General features: G+C 62.1%; 1 protein-coding gene across 1 annotated transcript in view; it reads left to right on the top strand.

Moving 5' to 3' along the window:
* The first annotated feature begins 2,590 nt into the window (after positions 1-2,590).
* PDE2A (phosphodiesterase 2A) overlaps positions 2,591-22,698 on the top strand; it is a 59,728-nt gene continuing 39,620 nt past the window's right edge. The window contains exons 1-2 of the mRNA XM_059824497.1: positions 2,591-2,658; positions 15,366-15,387. Coding sequence (XP_059680480.1) covers positions 2,591-2,658; positions 15,366-15,387 — 90 coding nt within the window. The remainder of the gene's footprint in view (positions 2,659-15,365; positions 15,388-22,698) is intronic.

Consider the following 22,698-nt stretch of genomic DNA (forward strand, 5'->3'; position numbering starts at 1 on the left):
AGCGAGAGTGATAAATAAAATCACCGGGTTGGATGTTTGAGCCTTCTGAGGCTTTGCCCACCCTTGGGCTGGCACCAGCCACTTTGGTGGGAGAAGACGCGTGTGTGCTGGGATGGTTCCCAGTCCCCAGGGCATCCCACAGCAGGTCCCCCTCCCCAAAGGAGTGCAGGATGTGCTCCAAAAACCCAGGTGAGCTCAGCCAGAGGATGAAAACATCATTAAACCTGCGACTCAGGATGGAAATAGGGATTAGATTAAAGTGATGGTCTTTAGAACAATCCTGAATTAGCCCTGGCTCTGCTGTCAGTGTTTAGGATAAAATTTGGGCAAGTCATGGCAGGTCTGGGCCTCAGTTTCCCCCTCCGGACAACGCAGGCAGGGGATCTCGTGTAACCGATACGATACACTGCCTATTTATGTAGACCATGGGGATATTAATCCATGTGAATTTGACAGGAACTGATGTGATTTGAGTGCTAATCTCTTAATATCACTGCTGCTCTTAAAGTCCCAGCTGGCGGGTTCGTGACGGAGCAGGGGCGTAGCAGCATATCCACGTTGATTTTAAAGGATGTTCCTCCCCGCTCCCCACAAAACGTGACCCTGGAGGGCTGGAGATACACAAAGATATTGAAGAGCAACCAAAATCGCTCCTTTTGGTGCAAAATCTCCTTACACGAAGCCGAGCTCCCAGTCTGGGGGGGTGGATTGGTGCCGCTGTGCAGCACGTGGAGAGCGTGTGGAGGACACAGGTACCCACAGAGGGATGCTGTGCAAAGCCTGCGGACCCCAGAGATGTTCCTGGGTTCACCAGACTAACATCAGGCTGGCCGCACTGGCTCAAACCAAAGGTCCGTCGCCCCGCATCGCCGGTGGCCAAGAGATGCCAAGGGCGAGTGTAAGAGCAGGGCAAGCACATGCAGAACTTCCCCGAGGTCTCTCCTGCCCTCTGACCGTGCGGTGCTCAGGGATGTCCCGAGCTACTGACGGCTACTATATCATTGACTATGAGAAAATGCTGCCCTTAAGCCGTGGTAACTTTTAGCATCCACAGCATCCAGAGGCATGAGGCATCCAGACCTCCTCACCTTCACCTGTGGGGTGATCTCCTCCCGCTCTTTGTTCAGGACCTGGTTCCTGTTAGCTTCACCTGATGTCTCCAGTGCTTGCACTGGAAGGAGCTGAAATGCTTAAATATCGTTAGAAGTCCAGGCTGCTCTCGCTCCTTCTTCATCCCCTCCCCTTGTGCCAGGAGACGTGGGGTTCCATAGCAGGCCAAGGCTGCTCTGACCCTGATTCAATGTCGGATGGATGTCCTTCCCCAAGGTCCGTCCCGGGAGCACAGCTCCAGTGCACCGGGTCTTCGGCTGTGGCAGATCAGCCCTGCCTGGATGGCTGGGGCAGGGAGCTGTCGGGGGGGCACAGCCAGCCTTGAATTATCTGGGCTGGGACCTGATTGCAGGAGGGTACTGCCCTGGCAGGGACCTGCCTGTGGGCCAGCGCTGTCCCATACTGGGCTCGATGCCGCCCAGTGCCCTTGGAAAGGAACCTGCCTGTGGGTCGGGTGCTGCCTGGTGCTGCCCTGGGGCAGGGACCCGTGGGTCCAGTGCTGCCCAGAACCCCCGGGGCAGGGACCTGTGGGTCCGGTGCTGCCTGGTACCCCCAGGACAGGGACCTGTGGGTCCGGTGCTGCCTGATACCCCCAGGGCAGGGACCCGTGGGTCCGGTGCTGCCCAGAACCCCTGGGGCAGGGACCCGTGGGACCGGTACTTGCCCACTACCCCCGGGGCAGGGACCTGTGGGTCCGGTGCTGCCCAGAAACCCCTGGGGCAGGGACACGTGGTGCTGCCCAGAACCCCCGGGGCAGGGACCTGTGGGTCCGGTGCTGCCTGGTACCCCCAGGGCAGGGACCCGTGGGTCCGGTGCTGCCCAGAACCCCTGGGGCAGGGACCCGTGGGACCGGTGCTGCTCAGAACCCCCGGGGCAGGGACCTGTGGGTCCGGTGCTGCCCGGTACCCCCGGGGCAGGGACCCGTGGGACCGGTGCTGCTCAGAACCCCCGGGGCAGGGACCTGCCCGCGGAACCAGCGCTACCCGGTGTTGCTCTGTACCGCCCGATGCCCCCGGGGCAGAGGCCGGGCAGAACGGGCTTGCGGTCCCCGCCGGACCCGCTGCCCGGCGGGGCGGCGGTGGCCGCGGGGAGCGCGGGGCGGGCAGGGCCAGCCTGTGCCTCGCCAGACAAAGGCGGCGGCCCCGCGGCGCGGCGCGGCGCGGCGGGCGAGGCCGGGCGCCGCCCGCGGCGGGCGGCGGCGGGCGGCAGGTGCCGACCCCTTGGGCCCCTCCGCGGGAGCGCCTCGGCCCCCGCCCAGCCCCGCCGAGCCGCAGCGGCGCCGTCAATCAGCGGCGCCCCCCCCGCCTCCCCTCCGCCCTCCCCTCCCGCACGCCTCGGCGCGCTGCATCGGGCTCGGTGACAGCAGCGGGCTGGAGGCACCCTCGCCGAGCGCGGCGGGAGGCTCCGCTCCCGGCCAGCACCCAGAAGCGGGCGCAGCGGCGGGTCCCGGCTGCCCGCAGCTGCCGAAGCATGCGGAGCCATGGGCCAGGGCTGCGGACACTCCATCCTCTGCCGGAGCCAGCCGTACCAGGCGGCCGCGTCTGACCTGTGAGTCCCCTCCCGCCGGCACCGGGGATGGGGGGGGACCGCGCCGAGAGGGAGGGATGCTCCGGGGGTGATGCTGGGTGAAGGAGTCAGGGAGGCGTTGGGGAGAGGGGAGGCAGGAAAAAGTTCCTCCTGCCTGACAGCTGGCGGGGAGGGGGTGGCGGGGGAATGACAAGCGGCTGCGACCCCCCCCTGTTTCCCCACTAGCCACCTATGTTAGCCCAGGGCAGGTCATCGCCGGCGGCTGACTGAAGGGCTCCGTGCCGGAGGGCTGGTGTCAACGGCATCTCCCCGTTTCCCAAGCCACCCTCACCCCGTGGAGGCTTCCCGCGGGGAAAACCAGGCTCCTGGCCTGGCGGTGGGCTGGGGTGGGGGGGGGCTTTGTGAAATGCAGCTCAGGCCTCTGAATCGTGGTTTCGGCGGCTCCACGCAGGGCGAGAGAAGCCACCCCTCGCACACCCACCCACGCAACAGGTCTGGGGGTCCCGGTGTCGCTGCGCCTGGTTGCAGGCAGCGAGGTGGGGAAGGGGTTCTGGGCGTCACGGGGATCTCGTTGCGCGGCGCAGGCACGAGGGGCTTTGCGTGCAAGCGTGGGGTGACCTTGCTGAGGGATGACAGTGCTCCCTGGAAGCGGTGAAGGGTGATGCTCTGGAGAGCCCACGTGGGAAGAGGGGCTGAGCTGGCTAACGGGAAGCATGCGGTGCCCGAATTCCCATCGCCCACGGGCTCGGCTAGGGATGGCGGAGACCCCCGGCTCTGCGCGCGCGTGTGTGTAGCGCTCACGAGGCTCCACAGCTGCTGGGTAGCAGGCTGTGCACAGGCGATTTGCAGTACGTGGGTGCTCTGCCTCCCGGGTACCGGGAGATCTTGGATGCTCCCAGTCCCTTGCCCGCCTGGCGATTGCTGGGATCAGACGCCACATTGCCAGAGGGGTGAGATGATCCAGCGGGGAAGGAATGCGGGTGTAAGGGGATGAGGAGGAAGGCTGCTCGGTGCTTGGATTCCTTTGTCTGGCAGTGCCAGCTCCACGTGCTCAGGCACCGGCTGAACTGCCTGGCTTGGCAGCCTGCACCGGGACCACCGCTCCCAGGGGCTGCCTCGCCGCCCGGGGATCAGCCCAGCAGCAGCCTCAGGTCTCCTGGAGCGGGTGCTTTAGGTGATTACAGGACCATCGGGGCGCGAGGGAAGCTGCTGCCCGCTCCTGCCCCAGCCCCACATGTTTCCCTCTGCCATCACCAGGTTTTCGCACCTTCAGGAGGTGACCTTCAGATGAGAAGTTTGCCTCTCTCTGTACAAAATAGCCTCCAGCATCTCCCCTGCCTACACGTGGTGTGGGGCTTAGACCCACCTCCCAGAGGCACCGAGAGCTGCTGATCCCCCTGCGCTGCCATGGGTGCTGTGTCCAATCTCCTCTGCGGGCAGCATCCTTCCCCCCCCCCCCAGCTCTCCCGGCTCGCTCTCGGGTGCTGTGTGCGCTTTGTTCCCTGCAGAGATCCTTTCATGCTGCCGCCAGAACATGTGCCCGTGTCCTTTTCTTTAAGCAAAACACACAAAGGTCTTGAAATGCCACACTATCCCCATGTTTCCGCTGGCTGGAATGCCTCTGCTGACTTACAGCTGCTGTTTAATGGCTTTTTAAGAAAGGTAGATGCTATAGAAACTTAGCGCAGCCGGACTGGCTGTGCCCCTCGAGCCGCCCAGGGCAGGAGAAGCAGGAATGGTGAGCCAAGATGCTTCCCCCTTTCACCCAGGGTATAACCTCATGTCCCTCCTAGGAGGTGTTTGGCCCTGTTCCCATACACCCCGGGGGATGTATAGAGGTGGAAAAGCTTCCCGAGAGCTTTCAGACGATGCCCTTGGCCGTGCAGGCAGCTGCCCCTTCAGCACTCGGCTGGAGGGGGTGTCTCCGGTGAGGTTGGCATTGCGGGGTGATGCTGCCCGCTCTCTGCCTCTGCTCGAGCCCCGCAGCATTTAATGCCGGCTTATCTTGTCTGCTGCCGGCAGATCTTAGCAATGCTGCTGCCCACCCTCGCAGAGCGCTGCTGCCCGGCTGGGGATGCTGCGTGGGGCCGAGATCCATCGGTGGGCCTGGTCTCCCACGTGCGCGGTTGATGAGCTCTGATTTATCGCAGGGGAGCGTCGGGTGGCAGCCAGTCGAGTGCCATTTTGCATTATCCAGGTCACGTTTTAACCCATTTCCTCCTTCTTTTTCCCCCGGCGGGAAGCGTGTTCCCGGGTGGGCGGCTCCTGACCCGGTTAGCGGCGGGTGGGATGCCGGGGTGCCCGGAGCTGCTGCTCTCACAGCATCCAACAGCAGCCGGGGCTGGGGGAGAAGCAGCCGAGCTCTGCGGATTGAAAACACGGAGGAGGAGACAATGCTCTGAGCATCCCTGCAGGGAAGGACCTGGCTCAGCGGAGGCTGGGGAGAGGTCAGGGCTTCCTTCGTGGAGCAGGCAGTGCTGCCGGCTCCTCGCCTGGCTCTCCCCGCTGCCTGGTTCGCTTCTGGCAGCTGCCTGGCAGGAGCAGACGCGGGGACGTGTCAACCAGCCAAGTGTCACCATGCTCAGCGCTGGTCTGGTGACAGGGTCTGTGCCAGGCGCGTGATGGAGGAGGGACCGTGGCTGCGGCCGCAGCTGGGATGAGGGGCTCCGTCCTGCCCGGGGCACGACTGGCCGAGCGGCCGGGAGCCCACAGGCACTGGCAATGGAAAGGACCCGGTGTCCCACGAGGGGACAAAGACGGTTCTTACGCATCTTTGTGGGAGTGCATTTGTCTTTGTGCCGGTTATTCCAGGTCAATGCCAGGACCCGGACGGTGCGTCCCCAGGTCAATGACAGGACCCTGACAGCATGTCTCCGGCTAAATGCCAGGACCCGGACGGCTTGTCCCCATCAAGGCTCGTGCAAGGGCGATGTGTAATGCACCATCCCCATTTTACCTCCCTGATGCACCCACCTGGGAGCCGCTTCCTCCGGGATCCCGGCCCGGGGGGTGCCCAGGGGAGCAGCTGGAGGGGCTGATGGCATGAGGTGACATTTGTGATGCTGCTGATGTCCCCACCTGCTGCTGCCTGTGGGGCCTGGGTGCACATCAGAGGGAAACCCCGGTCCCTCCCCACCTCGTGCATCCTCGCCGTTACTCCCTGCTTCTCTCCCGGAGCTCGGCCCAAAGGGCAGTGCTGGCGGCAGAGACGTGGCATCCAGGGCGGTTGGTCGAGATGACCTTTAAAGGTCCCTTCCAACCCAAACTGTTCTATGAATCTGTGATTCTATGGCTTGCTCCGGTGGCATTAACTCTGCAGGTACCCAGGGAGCAACGCCGGCTGGGACATGGAGGGCGCAAGCTGCCTGGCAAAGCGTTTCGGCTGCCTTATGGAGGTCTCTGAGCATCTGCAAAGCCGAGGGCAAGCTGCCGAGCCCGCTGGAGCCCACCCCGAACCTCTGCCTTGTGGTTATTGCCAGCCCCCGGGTCGCATGTTTAAAGCGCCGTGGAAAATACCGACTCCATCGCCGCGGCTGGGGCGTCTCTGCTCCTCGCCGGGCACCCGCTGACCAGGGCCAAGGGGTTCAGCGGGGTGGGGACAGCCTCGTCCCCCCTTGCTGGGGTCCTCGGGCCCCGCAAGCGGCTGCATGTGATGTTCTCCGGGCTTTTGCAAAGCCTCGCTTTGGCTGTTCATGCCTCTCTGCCTTTTGCCCAGCCTGGTGCCGGCACGTCTGCTGGGAGGTGGCACTTCAGCATCACCCACCCGCGTGGGCACCTAGCCATGGAGCTCGGAGGTGCTTTGCGGAGAGGACGGAGGGCAAGCTCCTGGCTGCGAGCTTCCTGGCATCCTGCATGTCTCTGTGCCTGGGGAGGTTCCCTGGATGGGGGGGGACCCCGGCCAGGAGCTTCCCCTCCATCGTCCCGCGGCATCCCCCTGAGCATCCTCATTGTCAGAGCAGCGAGTGGTTTTAGAGTGTCGGGGAATTAACCTCCGGTGCTTGCCGGCTGCCGGCCAGATGCTAGCGCAGATGCAGGCAATCAGGCCGGCCTCCGCTCCGCCGGGCAGGCTGGCACACCGCGGGGCTGGCCACAGCCCAGGGCAGCAGCACCGGCGGCTCTGCCGGCGAGGGGCTGCGCCGAGTGTGCCCAGGGCATCATCTCCATCCGAGCCCCCGCGCAGGCTGCGCTGCTCCATCGGCTCCGGGAGGATGAGCATCCATCCGGGGTGGGCAGCCAGCTCTCCGGCAGCTCCTCCGTGGGGGATGCAGGATTTCCCCAGGGCAGCGATGGATGCAGCAGCCCTTTTCCGGGAATCCCTCCTGCCTCCCTCTCTTCTCCGACCCCGGTCCCCACTTTCGCTTTTGTCTCTTTCCCGGCTCCCACGTGGCTCGCCAAGAGCTGCGTTGGGCCGCGGCCAGAAATGCAGGCAGGGCCCGGAGCTGCCTGGGACTTTCTGCTTGTCCAGCTTTCTCCTGCAAAGGGCTGAGCCGTCCTCGTTAATGGATGGGATCTGTCTGGAGGGGGGAGCGAGGGGGATGGAGAGCGCCGGGAGATGCTTTGTCTGCTGCTCTGGCTCCGTCCCCACGGCAGCAGGGGGGTTAGGCGATGGAGAGACGGCAAAGCGCAGGCAACGGGCAGCCTGGCAGCTCGGACCCCCCGGGCCGAGGTGTTGAGGGTGGGTGGGGGGTCTCGCCCGCCTTTCAGCAATGGGTGGTGACCCCAAGATTTGCTGCTTTGGGGGGGGTCGGAGCCTGGGTCGGGGGTCTCCGGCTGGTCCTTGGGCAGGTCGATGGTGGTCCACGATGCCGTGGCATCTCCAGGCAGCAGGAAGGTGTCCCCAAACCCCGTCACCCACGTAGCATCCTCGAGGGACGGACTAGCACGGCAGCCTGCGGGACTTGCTGAGTGTGGGCTCGGAAATGTCCCGGGGCTGGTTATTTGGCAGCAGCAGCCCTCGGTCCTGCTCCCGTCCCCAAATCCCGTGCCATGCCGGCCCTGGCACAGCCTGGCAGAGCCCTGCCTGCAACGCCAGCGTGGGGAGGCAGAGGGGAAAGGATGACTTCAGAGCTTGCAGGGGGCATTTTGGGTGGGTTCAAGCCTTCTGGGTCTTTTGTCAGTTTGTGTTTTCTAGACTAAATAGAGCAGAAAAAGGAGGTGGTTTCGGATGGGTGCATTTCCCACAGAAAATATTAAAAACCTGATTTTTTGGCTGGGGCTGGGGGGGGTTCAGCGCTTGGCCCCGGGCGTTGCGGCTGGCGAGGATGGCCTCGCAGCGTCTTTTGGCATCCCCAAAGCCCTCTGCTCGCCAGATGTGGTGGAGGACCGTTGCACCCGAGGAAGGAAAAAGCGAACGGCAGCTGCCGGTGCAGCCCCGCCACAGAAGTGATGACTTAGCCAAAAAAGCCTCCCCTGGCTTGTAATCACTTCCCAGCCCCTTCCCAGTTCGTTATTAGCTTGCACGTTTCAGCTGGGTGACTCAGAAGACACTGAGGAGCTATTTATAATGAGCATTTGAAAGGCTAAGACCTGTGGAGGGCTTTTTTTCCCTCCCCAGCTCTTTCCTTCAGCCGACGACGGCCAAACGCGGCTGCGCTCCCTGGTCTGGAAGGGGACCTGTCCCCCAAGGCTCAGGGTCTGGTTGCTACAGGGTGAAGATGCTGATGCTCCCCTCTGCCTGGCGTCCCAAGCCTCCGTGCAAACCCCTCCTCGCTGACGGACACCCCGAACCTCACCCCGTTGCAGCGGAGCCCTCATGCTCCTGCCTGCGGGTGCAAGGTACGGGCAGGGCTGCCAGAACTCGCTCCTACCTGGGAATACGGGGAGCCGTAGCCTGGGACAGGAGCCCTCGCTGGCCTGGATGGGGATTGATCAGCCTGGTGAGGATGCCACGCTGATGGAGCCAGCGCGTGTTTGGGGCCGAGGCCGGCGGCTGCTCGGCGCTGGGAGGTGATGCGCCATCCCCAGCCGGAGCCTCCGCTCCCCTCCGAGCGGAGCTGGGACGTCCGTATGGCTTCGCAGCGCTTTGCAGGCTGGGGTTTATTCTCTGCAAGGGGATAACGCCGGGGCTGACCCGCATCCCTGGTCCTGCAGCCCCGTCCTTGAGCCCCTTGAGCCTGGCTGGAAGGACACAAGCCGTGGGTGCTGCTGTGTTTTCCCCTGCTCTCCAAAAAAATGGGGCCTTTCCCCATTTTTTCTGCTAGTGATAACACAGCCGGGATGATGGCAGCATCCTTCCTGCGTGGAAAAAGCCGGTGGAAGCCGTGCAGCCTTTAAATAAAAAATCAGGGCTGAAGCAAGGCGGCTCCGGCAATGGGGAGAGGTGTCGGTACCAGTGAAGTCATCCACCTCCCGGCTCAAGCGGGATAACAGCACATCCCCGGATAATTTTATTACCAGCTACTCGAGGCAAGAAATCTCCACCCTGTCGCTGCCGGCGAGGTGGGAGCTCCTGCTGCCGGACGGGCTGCGGCTGCCGGACACCGGCGCTGGGGGGCTCAGTGGGGGCTGGGAGGCTCTTTGGTCCTGAGCGCGATCGATCGTCCGAGAGAGCTGTGGGACACGGGGACCCCCCCATGTCCTTCTGCAGCACCTTGGGGTTCTGGTGTACGGCAGATGGGCTTGGCCTCCCCCCGGCTGCTGTGGGGCTGGGGTTAGGGTTAGGGTTAGGGTTAGGGTTAGGGTTAGGGCTGGGGCTAGGGTTAGGGTTAGGGTTAGGGTTAGGGTTAGGGTCATTAGGGTTAGGGTTAGGGGTTAGGGTTAGGGGTTAGGGTTAGGGTTAGGGTTAGGGTTAGGGTTAGGGTTAGGGTTAGGGTGAGGGCTGGGGCTAAGGTTAGAGTTAGGGTCAGGGTGAGGGCTAGGGCTAAGGTTAGGGTTAGGATTAGGGCTAGGGCTAAGCTTTGGGTTAGGGTCAGGGCTAAGGCTAAGGTTAGGATTAGGGTTAGGATTAGGAATAGGGCTAAGGTTAGGGTTAGGGTTAGTGCTAGGGCTAAAGTTAGGGTTACGATTAGGGCTAGGGCTAAGGTTAGGGTTAGGGTTAAGGCTAGGGCTAAGGTTAGGGTTAGTGCTAGGGCTAAAGTTAGGGTTAGGATTAGGGCTAGGGCTAAGGTTAGGGTTAAGGCTATGGCTAAGTTTAGGGTTAGGATTAGGAATAGGGCTAAGTTTAGGGTTAGGGTTAGTGCTAGGGCTAAAGTTAGGGTTAGGATTAGGGCTAGGGCTAAGGTTAGGGTTAAGGCTATGGCTAAGTTTAGGGTTAGGATTAGGAATAGGGCTAAGTTTAGGGTTAGGGTTAGTGCTAGGGCTAAAGTTAGGGTTAGGATTAGGGCTAGGGCTAAGGTTAGGGTTAAGGCTAGGGCTAAGGTTAGGGTTAGGGTTAAGGCTAGGGCTAAGGTTAGGGTTAGGGTTAGTGCTAGGGCTAAAGTTAGGGTTAGGGTTAAGGCTAGGGCTAAGTTTAGGGTTAGGGTTAGTGCTAGGGCTAAAGTTAGGGTTAGGGCTAGGGCTAAGGCTAGGGTTAGGGTTAGATTTAAGGCTAGGGCTAAGTTTAGAGTTAGGGTTAAGGCTAGGGTTAGGATTAGGGCTAGGACTAAGGTTAGGGTTCGTGTTACGACTAGGGCTAAGCTTAGGTTACGGTTTGGGGCTAGGGTTAGAACTATGGCTAAGGTTAGGCTTACGGTTATGGTTAGAGCTAGGGTTAGGTTTAAGGCTAAGGTGTAGGGTTAAGGTTAGGGTTAGGGTTAGGGCTAGGCCTAAGATTAGGTTTAGTGCTAGAGCTAGGACTAGGGTTAGGGTTGGGGTTCCCAGGACAGGGGACCTGGGCACCCTCCCTCTGCTCGCTCAGCACAGCAGGCTCCGTTCTCCCTGGCCGCCCGGCTCCGGGGCTCTCCCCGTGCATGCGCTTCCCCACGGCTGAGCCGGAGCACGGCTGGGACCCGCCGTGCGGTGTGCCTTCGTCCCCCTGCATTGCCGGCCTCACTGGGGAGCGGCACCGATGCTGAGTCAGCAAACGCTCGTGGGTGAAACCCCCAAAACTCCAGTGTTTTGCTAAAGCCCGAGCCAGGAGTGAAGGTGCCGGGCTGGGGACACACGTGCAGCCTGGGGACAAAGCAGATCTCAAGGCGTGAGAAATTGCAGCGAGCCCAAGGGTCGGCTGCGGGGCTGTCTCGGTGTCAGATGCCGGGGTGATGGGCACCTGGGCGTACTGCGTTTACTCGCAGAGGCTTCTGGTTGCTCCAGCCCACGCTTGCAGCCACCAGCATCGCTGGCAGAGCTCTGTGGCTGCATGCATGCACCGGCGCCTCTCCCCATCACCTCCCATGGCTGCCTACGGCTGCGGGGCATCCCGGAGGCCAAGGGAGAGGGTCAGGGTGGGCTCAGGCAGCACCGCAGCTCAGCGGTGTGAGCCAGGAGCATCGTGACCTTTGTTAATTAAATTTTTGCTCTTTTATTTCCCCCGGTTCCCTCCAGTGCTCTGTGCCGTCAGAGGCTTGGGCTCCTCCAGCGGAGCGCTGCAATGTGTTAATTATGGGGTTTGTTTCTGAGCCCGGTAGCGCCTGCCCGCACCGTGGGCACTGCTGTCCTGCCGTACCCCCAGGACGGCGGGTTTGGGGCTCGCTCTGGCTGTGCGGATGGACGTTTTGGCGCCGTCACCCATCACAAGGAAGCCACAAGATACTAGCGGGGGATTTCACAAGGGGGCTGCTCAGGGTCGGCGAGGTTCCTGCCCCAAAGGAAACCCCAACCCAGCTGCTGAGTGTCGAGCATCCCCGAAATAAGCATGAGCGCCCTAAGGTGCCCTTTGGGTGCTGGTTTTTCTTGGCCAAACCCGGGATGTGAGTAGAGGCAGCCGCAGAGCTGAGCAAACACCCCCTCCGGAGGGTGCTGCGGGAAAAGGGGATGCTCACAGTGGGAGCCGGGCTTGCTGCACCCCACGGGTCCCGTGCCGTGGGCTGGGTGGAGGGGGCACCGGTGCCAGCGGCTCTGCACGTGCCCTCCCAAGCTGCGGGAGCTGTGTCAGGGCAATGCCAGGGGCACATCCTTGGGCCCCCCTGGGTCCAGCTGCGATCATCACCGCCTCTTCAAGGAGCTGGAGCAGGCTGTCCCGCTGCACTGCTCCCATGGGGATGCGGGGATGGAAAGGGGGTCTCTTCCCCCATGGGGATAGCGTGGGAGTGTGGGTGGGCTGCGTCCACGGCTGTTTTGGCGAGGACAGAGGGGCTTTGCGGAGGTGGGGGCTTGGCAGGGGCCCGCGGCGCTGCTGGGGACCCCCCCTCCGCCGCCGAGCTGGCAGGGAGATGGGACAGCAGGTCCGTGGGCTGGCGAGCCCGCAGCTCCGCGAGAAGCGCGGAGCCAGGCGCGCTTGTGCATCACTCGTGCACGGGAGCCGGGAGCGCGCCAGGGAGCGAACCCCGTGTTCGAGCCGAGCGTGCGGAGACCCTGGGCTGGAAACCAGCGTGGGCAGGGCGGACCCCAGCTGTGCCCCCCATTCCCCTCCCTCCCGCAACCCCCAAATCTGTGGCACAGCAGAGAGGCATGGTGCTACCAAGAGGACCGTGGGACCAAGGTGATACCTGGGGGATCCTGTTTCATCCTTCCCCTCTCTGTCCTCCCCTGTGCAGCTCGGTCGGATCCTGGCACCGCTGCTCCTGCGCCGCAGCGAACCAGACCCTGCCATGGGGACCCCACTGAAGGGAAGGGGACAGAGCTGGGGACACTTTCTGGGGGGCACCCAGCTGCCAGCCCTCCTGCCAGCACCCTGGCCAGGCATGGCACGGCAGAGAGAGCTGAAAAGCCATTAATTCATCGAAAGTGCAATCCGGCATTAATAGCCTGACCCGCTCCAGTGCTGGTTGCGCCGACAGCAGGATCTGGCCGCCTCACTGATGCTGATTGATGTTCATTGCTGGAGAGCTGGTGCCAAGGGTGCCGGGGGTGAAAAGCGCTGCGCAGGGGCTTTGGCAGCACCAGGGACCATCATCGGAGGATGCGGCATCTCCATGCCCATCCCGGGGCTGAGCTGCCCACCCTCCCGGCCTTCCCATGGGTGCCAGGACCCATGTTCCCCCTGCAAGGGACAGCAGCGGGGCTGGGGACGGCTGCCGGTGCCCCACTGAAGGAGAGGTCTCGCCCTCACCACCTCTGCCCACGTCAGCCCCCGAGAGAGACGGGGGGAGAGAGCGACGGAGGGAAGCGTCTGCTCCTTGCGTAGGAGGCTTGGTCAGACATAAAAACCGCTTCATCACTTGATTAAGGAACAAGATGTGCTGCCATCCCCCGGGGCATTGCAGCGGCCGGTGGTACGCCCCCGGTCCCGGGGGGCTTACGTGCCCCTGCATCTCTCTGCCAGCCCCATCCCTCCGCCGATGCCTGTGCCAGCCCTGGTGCCCACATCCCCGCTGCCAGCTCCCGTCCCCAACGGCAAAAGCATCTTTTAGCCATGTCCTTTCCCTTCCTGCCCCCGATGGACCAGATCCCCAGGCTTGCTCTTGCTAATACTAATATTTTGTGTTTGCATGGTGCCTGCCAGGGGAGTGTGCTGCATTTATTTCCTCGGCACTGAGATCTGGCTCATTTTGGAGGGCGGCCAGCCCGGTGAGCAGCTGCCGCTTGCACCGTGGTTGTACACGGAGGATTCAGTGGGAAATCCAGGGTGCTGCAGCCTGGGAGAGGATCCCTGCTCCGGGGCAGCTGCGGTTCCCAAGGAGGGATGGGGCATGGGTGGCAGAGGTGGATGCTGGGGTCCTCTTCTATTCCCATGGGATTTTGCTGATGGCAGCGGGTGGAGGGGACCCCAGACCCCGAATGTGGGGTTGAGCTCAGTTCGGTGCTGGGCAGGGATGAGCAGTGGGGCTGGTCATGCATTGGGATGGGCAGGATGGGGAGGGGTCCTTGGGGAAGGGAAAAAAGCCTGGGAAAGGGAAAAAACAGCAAACAGCGCTGGGAAGATAACGAACACACACTACACCACCACCTCCGGCTGCTTTTTTTTTTTCCCCCTGGTTATCAACTAAACCTACTAATTGAAAGATGAGTTGGCAGAGTCTGGAACGCCGCATTTATCCGAGGACAATTCCCTGGAGAGTCAGGGTAACCGTGTGTTTCCTCCTCCCCCTCGCCGCACCCGGCACTGCTCCTGCCTGCTTCGGTGCTGGGGCTGCGGCGCTGGCACGGCTCCCTTGGGGTGCCGGTGGCCTCGCTTGGAGGTCCCCGAGGTGGTGGCACTCCTGTTTCCCTCTCCTCCCTGCTCCAGTGCTGCCACGCAAAGCTCGTGTCACCCAGCATTCCCAGTGTCCCCCCTTGGGGACAGCTTGCTGGGGGGCTCAGGGATACCCTCCTGCTTCCAGCGAGCTGGGTCCTGGTGTCTTGGGGTGCAGTGCAACAGGGATGGGGATTTGCAGGCTTCCAGGAATGTCATGCAAAGGGGACAGCGGTTTGTAGGCTTGCAGGAATGTCATGCAAAGGGGATTTGCAGGCTTGCAGAGATGCCATGCAAAGGGGTTTTGCAGGCTTGAAGAACTGCCGTGCAATGGGGATGGGGATTTGCAAGCTTGCAGGGATACCATGCAATGGGGATTTGCAGGCTTGCAGGGATGCCATGCAATGGGGATAGGGATTTGCAGGCTTGCAAGGATGCCGTGCGATGGGGATAGGGATTTGCAGGCTTGCAGGGATGCTGTGCAATGGGGATGGGGATTTGCAGGCTTGCAGGGATGCCATGCAATGGGATGGGGATTTGCAGCCTTGCAGGGATGCCATGCAATGGGGATGGGGATTTGCAGCCTTGCAGGGATGCCATGCAATGGGGATGGGACTTTGCAGGCTTGCAGGAATGCTGTGCGATGGGGATGGTGATTTGCCCGCTTGCCGGGATGCAGTGCAACAGGGATGGTGATTTGCAGGCTTGCCGGGATGCTATGCAACGAGGATGGGGATTTGCAGGCTTGCAGAGCTGCCAGGCTTTCCAGCCCCCTCAGGAAGGGCTGGGCTGCATTCCTGTGGCTCCTCGAAGCCCCGGGAGCTGCTCTTCCAGCCTGGCAGCGAAGGCAGCTGCCTGCGCGGGACCCAACGCTTAAGGGCCAGGCAGCACCCGGGGAAGTGCGTTTGCCGTGCAAACAGAGCTCAGCCCTCCTGCAGACTTATCGAAGGCACTTAGGGCTCGATGCGTTTGTTAAGCAAATAAATCGCACCCAGCAAAGCTTCGGTGACACCGTTCCCCTTCCCTGCCGCGCTCCTGCCAGCTGGCGTGTCACCGCCCGGCATCCTGCAGCACCTGCCCATTAATATGCAGGCCCGTAATTACCCGGAGCTGATGATGGCTCCAAATTAAACACGGGAGCTCAGCAGCCACCCCTGCGGATGATGCCACGGTGATGCTTAACCACAGGGCACCCCATGCCCGGGCCGTGATCCGTTCCTCGGATGCGCACGGCGGAATCCTTCGGCGGTTGCCGTAAACAGGCAATTTTCTGTCACCACTTGAGGCTGGGGAAGATGAAATCGGAGTCGGCAGGTGCCAGCGTGGGAGGTTGGCTGCCTCCGGCTGCTCTTTGCCGCTGAAGGATGGAGGAGAGGTCTCCCGGGCGCGCGGGGACCCCAGGGCTCCCCATCCATGCCTGCTGCTCCGCCAGCCCGGAACAGCCCGAGGTCGCTGTCCCGTGCCCCCTCGGCATCTCCCCTCTGCCCCATCCCGTCCCCGCACCGTGGTCCTCGTCCCCCCCGTCACACGCTGCCCACAGCAAGGGCTTTATTGAGGCGGGGGCAGACGCGATCTCCCCCCTTACCTTTGCCCAGAGACTGAGTGATCTGACCTCAGCCGGGCCACCGTGCTCCGGCTGTCGTGTTCCTCTGCTTCCCATTTATTTCTCCCTTCCAGATGGGCTGTCGAGCCTCAACCGCCTGCGGAGCTGCGGCTCAGAGCCTGCTCCCCACTCCGCCTCGCTCTCACCAGCCTCTCCCTTTGCCCGGGCACTGGTACCCACCCCGGGCTGTGCCCCCCCTTGCAGCTGGGGTGATGCCCACCCTTCCCCGTACCCCTGGATACTCCCTGGGGACCCACTTTTCCTCCTGCACCCTCATCCCTCGGGCGCTGACGTCATCACCTGCCATTCACCGGCACACCCGAGATGCGGCTGTGGGTACCGATCCGTCCTGCCCTCCCCGCGCGCTCCGAGCATCCTCTGCGACGAGCCCCCCCCCAGCTGCCTCCCGCGCCCTGCCCGAGACCGCTGCCCGCTTTCCCCGGCAGAGCCCGGGCAGCGGCCAGCTCTGCGGGCGCCGAGGTCACCCGTGTCACCTCCCGTCAGGACACCGGCTCTCGCCCGGCCGAGGACCTCGCTGGCTCCGGGGCTGAGCCGCCCTCCAGGTTTCCAGCTCCTCCAAAGTCACCGGAGTCACTTGTGCACTTACGGGCCACTAAGTGCTGTAATTACAGATATGCTTTAATTAGCATAATTGCGTTTCTACACAAATAAAACATTTGGCGTAGTTAATTCCTAGTCTGCAGCTCCAAACCGGAGACTTTTCCCCCCCCACCTCAGTGGCAGGGGAGCGGGCAGCCGCCAGCAGCGAGGGCTGGCAGGGATGGGGGAGCGGGGTTCCCACCCCCCCGCCGGTAGATCCCCCCCAGTCCCACGGGGGCCTGAGCCGGACCTCCCAATTTGTCCCCATTTAGAGGGTGGCTGGGGTCCCCTCCCCTCTGGCTTCCCTTTGACTTGTTAGGAGACGGAACTGGGCTTGCTGGGATGTGGCACTGGGCTTGCTGGGATCCGTATTGGGCTTGCTGGGATCAGTATTGGGCTCGCTGGGATGCAGCACTGGGATTTCTGGGACATAGCACTGGGTTTGCTGGGATGTGACACTGGGTTTTCTGGAGCACCATACTGGGTTTGCTGGGATGCAGCACTGGGATTGCTGGGATGCAGTACTGGGATTGCTAGGATATGGCGCTGGGCTTGTTAGGATGTGGCACTGGGTTTGCTGGGACGCAGCACTGGTTTTGCAGGAACATGGCACTGGGTTTGCTGGGATGTGACACTGGGTTTTCTGGAGCACCATACTGGGTTTGCTGGGACGCAGTGCTGGGATTGCTGGGACGCAGTGCTGGGATTGCTGGAATGTGGCACTGGGCTTGTTAGGACGTGGCACTGGGTTTGCTGGGACGCAGCACTGGTTTTGCAGGAACATGGCACTGGGTTTGCTGGGATGTGACACTGGGTTTTCTGGAGCACCATACTGGGTTTGCTGGGACGCAGTGCTGGGATTGCTGGGATGCAGTACTGGGATTGCTGGGATGTGGCACTGGGCTTGTTAGGACATGGCACTGGGTTTGCTGGGACACGGCACTGTGTTTGCTGGGACGCAGCACTGGGATTTCTGGGGCACAGCACTGGTTTTGCAGGAATGCGGCACTGGATTTGCTGGGATGTGGCACTGGGCTTGTTAGGACATGGCACTGGGTTTGCTGGGACACAGCACTGTGTTTGCTGGGGCACAGCACTGGGATTGCTGGGACACAGCAGTGGTTTTGCAGGAATGTGGGACTGGGTTTGCTGGGATGTGACACTGGGTTTTCTGGGGCACCATACTGGGTTTGCTGGGACGCAACGCTGGGATTGCTGGGATGCAGTACTGGGATTGCTGGGACGCAGTACTGGGATTGCTGGGATGTGGCACTGGGCTCGTTAGGACGTGGCACTGGGTTTGCTGGGGCACGGCACTGTGTTTGCTGGGACGCAGCACTGGGATTTCTGGGACGCAGCACTGGTTTTGCAGGAACATGGCACTGGGTTTGCTGGGATGTGACACTGGGTTTTCTGGAGCACCATACTGGGTTTTCTGGGACACAGCGCTGGCATTGCTGGGATGCAGTACTGGGATTGCTAGGATATGGCACTGGGCTTGTTAGGATGTGGCACTGTGTTTGCTGGGACACAGCACTGGGATTTCTGCGACACAGCACTGGTTTTGCAGGAACGCGGGACTGGGTTTGCTGGGATGTGACACTGGGTTTCCTGGGGCACCATACTGGTCTTGCTGGGACGTGGCATGGGGCTTGGTGGGACACAACAACACTCGGTTTGTTGGGACATGGCACTGGAATTGCTGGAGCACCACACTGGGCTTGCTGGGACACGGTACTGGGCTTGGTGGGATGTGACACTGGGCTTGCTGGGACACAGCTCTGGGTTTGCCGGGACACGGCACTGGAATTGCCGGGACATGGCACTGGGCTTGCTGGGACACAGCTGGAGCCCAGGCGAGCCGTGCCTGGGCTGGCCACCGTGGATCTGGATCCTCAAGCCCATCCCGGAGCCTCCCCCACCGAGCCGGCCCCGGGGTGCTCTGCCCCCACCCCAGACACCCAGAGCCCCCCTGCACCCACAGCCCCCCTCTTTAGCATCACAGCGGAGCCCACCGTGGTCCCGAAAGGTTTTGGCTGGAGGATGCAGAAGGAGGCGAGGAGCCGGCGGCGGCAGGGCAGAGTTGGGAAAATGGCCGATGCTGGAGCGCCTGCGGGGCGCTAAATGCCCTTTTCATTAAAAAAAAAAAAAAAAAAAGGGAAAAAAAAAAAATTCCATTTTTCCCGAGCTGAAAATGAAAGCGATTATGTAACGAGCAATAAATTACTTAAAGAGAATGACTCATTAGAGCAAATACAGAAAAAGTCACCGCGTATTTTTAGCTCGAACACCCTGTGCTGTACCCGGCGTTAACCCTTGCGGGGCGCAGCCTGGCCCCCCCCCGCCGACGGGGCGACCCCCCCCGGAGGTACACCTTTTGTTCCGTAAGGATTTCGTCCCCGTGACATATTCCCGAATTGCGGCTGAGCCGTGGGTCCCCCATCCCATGGCCCCCCCCGCCTCGGTGGGGTGCTCACGGGTGGTCCAGGGGATGCTGCTCGCCCCGGATCCGGGTCCCCATCTGGGGATGAACCCCCTGCTCTGCTTCCCCTCCCGGTCATTCCCACCGGGATAATTAACCCTGATCCCTTCCTGAGCGGCGCAGAGCCCGGGCGCCGCCATTTTTTCCCTGCCAAAGAGCCTGATGAATTAATTTGGAAATAAAAGCGATGAACAAATTAATTGGAGGGGAACAAGCGAGCGAGCAAGCCGGTTTTAATCCAGGTTAAATTGGTGAGCGAATGCATCGTTAACAAAAGAGAGATAACGAGGGGGAATTGGAGCAGGCAGGTGCCAGGCACGAGGTTGGCAGCAGCCCCCCGGGCGTGGGATGCCAAGGGATGCCCATGGAGTTGCTCCTGAGAGGGGGAAAACCCTGGGGACACCAGTGGGAACCCGCGAGAGGGAGGGGAGCGAGAGGTGGGGGTCACCCCCACAGCAGGGTCCCGGTGCGGGGGTCATGGGGACGGTCCTGCCAAGGCTCCTGCCGGCGCTGCCCGCATCCCAGCTCATCCCTTTGCCGGAGTGGAGCATCCTCGTGGCCTGATTTGCCTCCGAGGAGGAGATTTCCAACGGGAGGAGGGTGGGAAGCACCTAAAGGTGCTAGGGAAGGGCTGGGGTCCCCTTTTGTCCCCATTCTCTCAGATGGGTCTTGTTGGGGAAACTGAGGCACGGCAGGATTCAAAGCATCATCGCAGCAGGGTATAGAGCCCAGGGAAGCTGTGGTGGCCTTGGGGACAGAGCTGTCCCTCCCCAGGCATACGAGGGGGTCCTCCCAGGGAACGTGGCGGGGAAACAGCGACTGAGACGTGTGCGCTCGTGTCCCTGGAGCGAGAGGAGGTTTGAAGCGGGTGCTCAGCGGGTGCCCTTTTGAAGAAGACGGCTGTAAATTGACCGAATCTGCCCTCCTGTCCGTGCCGGGAGGGGGTGAGCAGGTTCGGGGCGGGGGGTGCATGGGCACAGGGAGCTGTGCTGGCCACACGCATCCAGACTGGGATGGCTTCAACGGGGTGCTGAGCATCCCCAGGTCAGGACTCAGAGCATCCCCAGGTCAGGGCTCGGAGCATCCCCAGGTCAGGGCTCGGAGCATCCCCAGGGTCAGGGCTTGGAACATCCCCAGGGTCAGGGCTTGGAACATCCCCAGGTCAGGACTCGGAGCATCCCCAGGTCAGGGCTCGGAGCATCCCCAGGGTCAGGGCTTGGAACATCCCTGGGACTGGCTCAGAGCATCCCCAGGTCAGGACTCGGAGCATCCCCAGGTCAGGACTCGGAGCATCCCCAGGTCAGGGCTCAGAGCATCCCCAGGTCAGGGCTCGGAGCATCCCCAGGTCAGGGCTTGGAGCATCCTTGGGGTCAGGGCTTGGAGCATCCCTGGGGTCAGGGCTCGGAACATCCCTGGGGTCAGGGCTCGGAACATCCCTGGGGTCAGGGCTCGGAGCACCCCTGGGGTCAGGGCTTGGAGCATCCCCAGGGTCAGGGCTCGGAACATCCCTGGGACTGGCTCAGAGCATCCCCAGGTCAGGACTCAGAGCATCCCCAGGTCAGGGCTCGGAGCATCCTTGGGGTCAGGGCTTGGAGCATCCCTGGGGTCAGGGCTCGGAACATCCCTGGGGTCAGGGCTTGGAGCATCCCTGGGGTCAGGGCTCGGAGCATCCCCAGGTCAGGGCTCGGAGCATCCCTGGGGTCAGGGCTCAGAACATCCCTGGGGTCAGGGCTCAGAACATCCCTGGGGTCAGGGCTCGGAGCATCCCCAGGTCAGGGCTCGGAGCATCCCCAGGTCAGGCTCAGAACATCCCTGTCTTACGTGTTGTTTCCATTCAGGTCTGCTTTTGAGCAGCCCATGGGATTAGGGTGTGGGTGTGGGGACAGGGACCCTGTTCCCTGTGTGCCAAATTTCTCCGAGTCTCAAAAACTGATGGAAACCAGCCCCGCTCCTCCATCCCCGAGCACAGCTCAGGTGCTGGTGGTGGCACCTCGATCTGTTGTCACCTGGAAGCAAACCCAACCACAAAACAAGGGGCGAAGGGGAGCTGAGGGGACAGCTGGGAGCGGGTGGCAGAAGTCCCCGTGTCCTGCAGCTGGAGCGGGGCTGGCACGGAGCAACGCAGCCTATCGCTATCGGATATCACCTATTATTCTTTTATTTAATCCGGCAATAAATTCACATCCTCCCTATGCCTGGGCCGGTCTGGGGTCTTCCTTATTGCTGCTCGGCCACCTGGAATAGCCGGCGTGGCACAATCATTAACGCGCTAACGATTTGCGTAAGTACTTCTGGAAGAACATTGCCCGCCTGGCTCGGATGCTTCATTTATTTTTCACCTATAATGTATCAGAAGAGACATTTACAGTGATAAAAGAGAGGGAAAAACAAGGCAAAACCAAATGAAGCTGCTAAATGAGGCTCCGGTCGCGCCGGGCTGGGTCAGTCTGCACCCCCGTGCCGTGCCCGCTGCTGGGGGCAGTCCGGGGGGGGCATTCAGGGCTGTTTTCTCTGGGGGAAACTGAGGCACGGTGGGGCTGGAGGCAGGTCAGGCTCTAAGTTTTGCTCTCCGGAGCCCCAGCCCGTTGTCTGTAGCTGAATAACTCGCAGCGGGGGCTCACGGGGCTGGGGGTGACCCTGCGCCCTGCTGCACACAGTGCCGGGGGGCTGTGGGTCCGGGGTGTGCTGGGGCCCCGGGCGCTTGCTGTCCCCTGAGTGCATGCTGTCCCCCTGATGCATGCTGTCCTGAGTGCATGCTGTCCCTCCTGATGCATGCTGTCCCCTGAGTGCATGCTGTCCCCCTGATGCATGCTGTCCCGAGTGCATGCTGTCCCTCCTGATGCATGCTGTCCCCCTGATGCATGCTGTCCCCTGAGTGCATGCTGTTCCCTCTGATGCATGCTGTCCCCCAGTGCGTGCTGTCTCCTGAATGCATGCTGCCCCCTGAGTGCATGCTGTCCCCCCTGATGCATGCTGTCCCCCCAATGCATGCTGTCCCGAGTGCATGCTGTCCCTTCTGATGCATTCTGTGCCCCAAATGCATGCTGCCCCCCCGATGCATGCTGTCCCCTGATGCATGCTGTCCCCTGAGTGCATGCTGTCCCCCAGGCACATGCTGTCCCTCCTGATGCACGCTCTCTCCCCAGCCAGGTGCTGTCCCCAAAATGCATGCTGTCCCTCCAGACACTCGCTGTCCCTTCAGGCAACTACTGTCCCTCCAGACACGTGCTGTCCCTTGAGACACACGCTGTCCCTCTGGGCACGTGCTGTCCTTTCAGGCACCTACTGTCCCTGCAGACACGTGCTGTCCCTTGAGACACGTGCTGTCCCCCAGGTGTGTGGTGTCCTTCCAGATACGTGCGGTCCCTCAGGTGCGTGTTCCTCCAGATGCAGGCTGTCCCTCTGGAGACACGCTGTCCCCCTGGGCACGTACTGTCCCCCCAGACGTGTGCTGTCCCCCTGGATGCATGCGGTCCCCCTGGATGCATGCGGTCCCCATGGATGTCACCTGTCCCTCGTCCCTCTGAGCATGCAGCGGGTGTGTGCTCTGAGTCCACGCATGCAGGATGCTCACAGGGGACAGGGGACAGGCCATGTGTGACAGCGAGCCTGAGCCACCCAGGGTGCAAAAGCCCTTGCAAGCCAAGCTGGAGATGCCCGTGGCCACCACGGCCGGGGCTTGCTCACGCCCGGGGACTGGCCAAGCTGGCTGCATGCGGGGAAAGCAGTCGAGGAATGGGAGGAAGCTGCTGCTGGGGAGGAGAGGGATGGAAACGGAGCAAGCAGCCATTTAAACCCCTACCAGCTGGCCCCGGGGGGCCCAGCCACCGCCTCGGGAAGGGAAATCAGCTGCTGGGGAGCAGAGAGGGCTCTGCCGTCACGCTCGTCCCCCTAATTAGCCCTGGCTCCCTGGCCGCAGCTATGGGATGCGGGGGCTGCCGGTGGCCCCCCGGCCCCCGGCGTGCTCCGAGCTGTCTCCATAGATACCCTCCGAGGGCTCCATCACTTATTCATCGCCAGCATCGCTCGCTCAGCCGGGCCCCTTCGTTATCCAGCTCCAAATCCGGCGATAGCAATGACAGCAGCAACAACAAGAGCAAAACCTCCCCTGCCCGCCCCTGGGACGTGCTGCCACCAGGTCCCCGCAGCTGGCATCTCCCGGGGACTGTCCCTGCCAAGGGGCCGGGT

This window comes from Gavia stellata, chromosome 1 (genome assembly GCF_030936135.1).
Source record: "Gavia stellata isolate bGavSte3 chromosome 1, bGavSte3.hap2, whole genome shotgun sequence".
NCBI lineage: Eukaryota > Metazoa > Chordata > Aves > Gaviiformes > Gaviidae > Gavia > Gavia stellata.